The sequence below is a fragment of the Bidens hawaiensis genome, unplaced genomic scaffold, assembly GCF_021521415.1.
Source record: "Bidens hawaiensis isolate Kalapana, Puna unplaced genomic scaffold, B.hawaiensis_p1.1 tig00015291_1, whole genome shotgun sequence".
Taxonomy (NCBI): Eukaryota; Viridiplantae; Streptophyta; class Magnoliopsida; order Asterales; family Asteraceae; genus Bidens; species Bidens hawaiensis.
In genome coordinates, this window is record NW_027492362.1 from 362,667 (window position 1) to 365,062 (window position 2,396).

General features: G+C 38.9%; 1 protein-coding gene across 1 annotated transcript; it reads left to right on the forward strand.

The window, feature by feature from the left end:
* Nucleotides 1-927: 927 nt before the first annotated feature.
* LOC143548863 (LOB domain-containing protein 37-like) lies at nucleotides 928-1,998 on the forward strand. The gene is made up of 2 exons (XM_077039922.1): nucleotides 928-1,278; nucleotides 1,492-1,998. The coding sequence occupies exons 1-2, from the start codon at nucleotides 1,095-1,097 to the stop codon at nucleotides 1,914-1,916; spliced, it is 609 nt and encodes a 202-aa protein (XP_076896037.1). The 5' UTR covers nucleotides 928-1,094; the 3' UTR covers nucleotides 1,917-1,998.
* Nucleotides 1,999-2,396: the final 398 nt, after the last annotated feature.

The following is a 2,396-nucleotide window of genomic DNA, read 5'->3' on the forward strand; positions in this document are numbered from 1 at the left end:
TTGAAGAATTTATTAATTGTTCTCATTGGTTGCATATGATGTGTGTTGTAGATGAAAAAGTAATCGAAAGGTTTGTGGGAGCCTTAAAGCCCAAAATATAATATGTAGTGTATTTGTAGCAACACTGAGTCACTGGTCGTATTCAAATCTCAGCGTGCCCTGAAAGCGGAGAAACAAGTAAAAGGAAAGGTGAGAGGGGTCGGAACAAGATCGATGTCATGGACATATCGTAATCCCAACGACAAATAAGGCTATTATCGACAATAGAAATGAGCCGTCTAGGCCGCACCTACGACCTCGGGTCCATCATCGAGTCAAGTTATATGGTGATTCAGATGTAAGGGGGTCGGGCACATCTCCCATGAGTGCCCAAATGGTTGACAATCCTCAGTAATGGCACTAACCAAATCTATGATAGCTGTGAAGAATAATTGGATGTAGATGACGGAGTCATTGGCCTCAATCACGAGGTGACACCAATGGTTCAATGAACTCTTAGCACATCCTCCGAAACAAGTATGGATAACAATGCTTGGAGACGCGACAACCTCTTCCACACCTAGTATTAAGGATTGTAGGGGACTTTCTTTATTTTATCAAAAACTTTTTTTTGTTTAAAAGTGTTTCTTTCGAAACTTTTGATTAACGCTCGTTTAGATTCAACCATGTGTTCATGATAAGCAATTACGTGTGCTTTCGTTTGCATCAATCTAATTCCAATTTAGTATACTTCTATAGAAAAATTAAATATCTGTTAAAAATAAATTAAAACCAACCACGTACCTTCATCTATTTTTAAAACCAAAAACATCATTTCAGAAATAATGTAGCTACAATATAGGGCAAATATGTTTAAAGATCTGAAAACGAAAGAGCATCTAAATGTTATCCGATAATAAAGTAGTTGTAAAATATAATAAAAAGTTAAGACGAATAGGCGAAAACACGGAGCCGCTCACCTCTCTCGCCCAATACTTTGGAATCCATCCACTGTCGTCTAACTCAACCACGGTTAACTTAACCCCACACTCTTCCTTTACAAAAACCCATCCCACTCCCACGTTCAACCTCCTCTCACTTCATCTTTCACAACCATGAGCTGCAATGGATGCCGTGTTCTTCGTAAAGGATGCGGTGACAACTGCATCCTCCGCCCTTGTCTCCAGTGGATCGACTCTCCCGCTGCTCAAGCTCACGCCACCGTCTTCGTCGCCAAATTCTTCGGCCGAGCCGGTCTCATGTCTTTCATCTCCTCCGTCCCCCAAAATCAACGTCCATGTAAACTTTTACTTCTAGTATTAGTATTATTATTATTAATATAGAACAAAAGTTTCTAAAGCTTCATATATTGCGTTTGGTATATGAAGCTTTAGAAACTTTTGTTTAACTAAACAAAGTTTTTAAAGCTTAGTATAAAAGCTTTAAAAACTTTTGTTTTTAAATATTGTTAACCTTAAAGTTAAATATAATACGCTCGCGTTTTGTTTACAGCTTTATTTCAATCGCTTTTATATGAAGCTGCTGGACGGACGGTGAATCCGGTGAACGGTGCCGTTGGACTTTTAGGTACCGGCAACTGGCACGTGTGTCAGGCGTCGGTGGAAACCGTTCTCCGAGGCGGCACGTTACGGGCGATCCCTGAGCTCGTGGACGCAGGATTTCCGGTAACCGGTGCTGACGTCATCAACGTTCAGGATCCGGTTACAGTTTCGAGATCGAAGGTACTGAAGCGCCGGAGGTCGCCGGCAAATGTAGTGCCGTCGGTGGATCTCGATCTGAATGAGAGTTTGCCGGAGAAACGGCGGCAGGGAAGTCCGTCGATGAATTCTGATGAGTCGTCGGTGACGTGTTTTAGAGAGAGTAGCTGTGGTGAGGAAGGGAGAGAAGTGGAATTGTTGGATCTGTTTAAATGTTGAGCCGGAATGAATATTCCGGCGGGTTTTGTGGATCACCAGCTCAGGATTTCCCGATATAACATATTTTATTTGGCTTTTGTAATGGGGAAGATGAAAGTTCACCGGTGATTACTTTTTTAAGTTTCAGTTTATTTTCTTTTGACTTTTTGTGACCGGAAAATAAGTTAATTATTTATTTCTGCCTTTTATTGTCTTATCTTTACAGTTTTTATTTTTTACAATATATTAGGGATATTTTAAAATTTGGATAATCTTAAGTTCTTAACCTTTAAAGTTGTGAAGTGTTTTAAGTTTGGAAAACTATTATCGGTATAATTTATTTAAGTATCTCTGTTTGAAATGTGATATCTTGGATTCAAGTTTCATGTACAAGTCGTTAGTAATGAAAATGTAAAGAGATATTTATGTATATAAGTGGTTCTTTATATCATATATGATATGATGTTTCAAACATGTGTGTATTAACAAAATACAAACCAA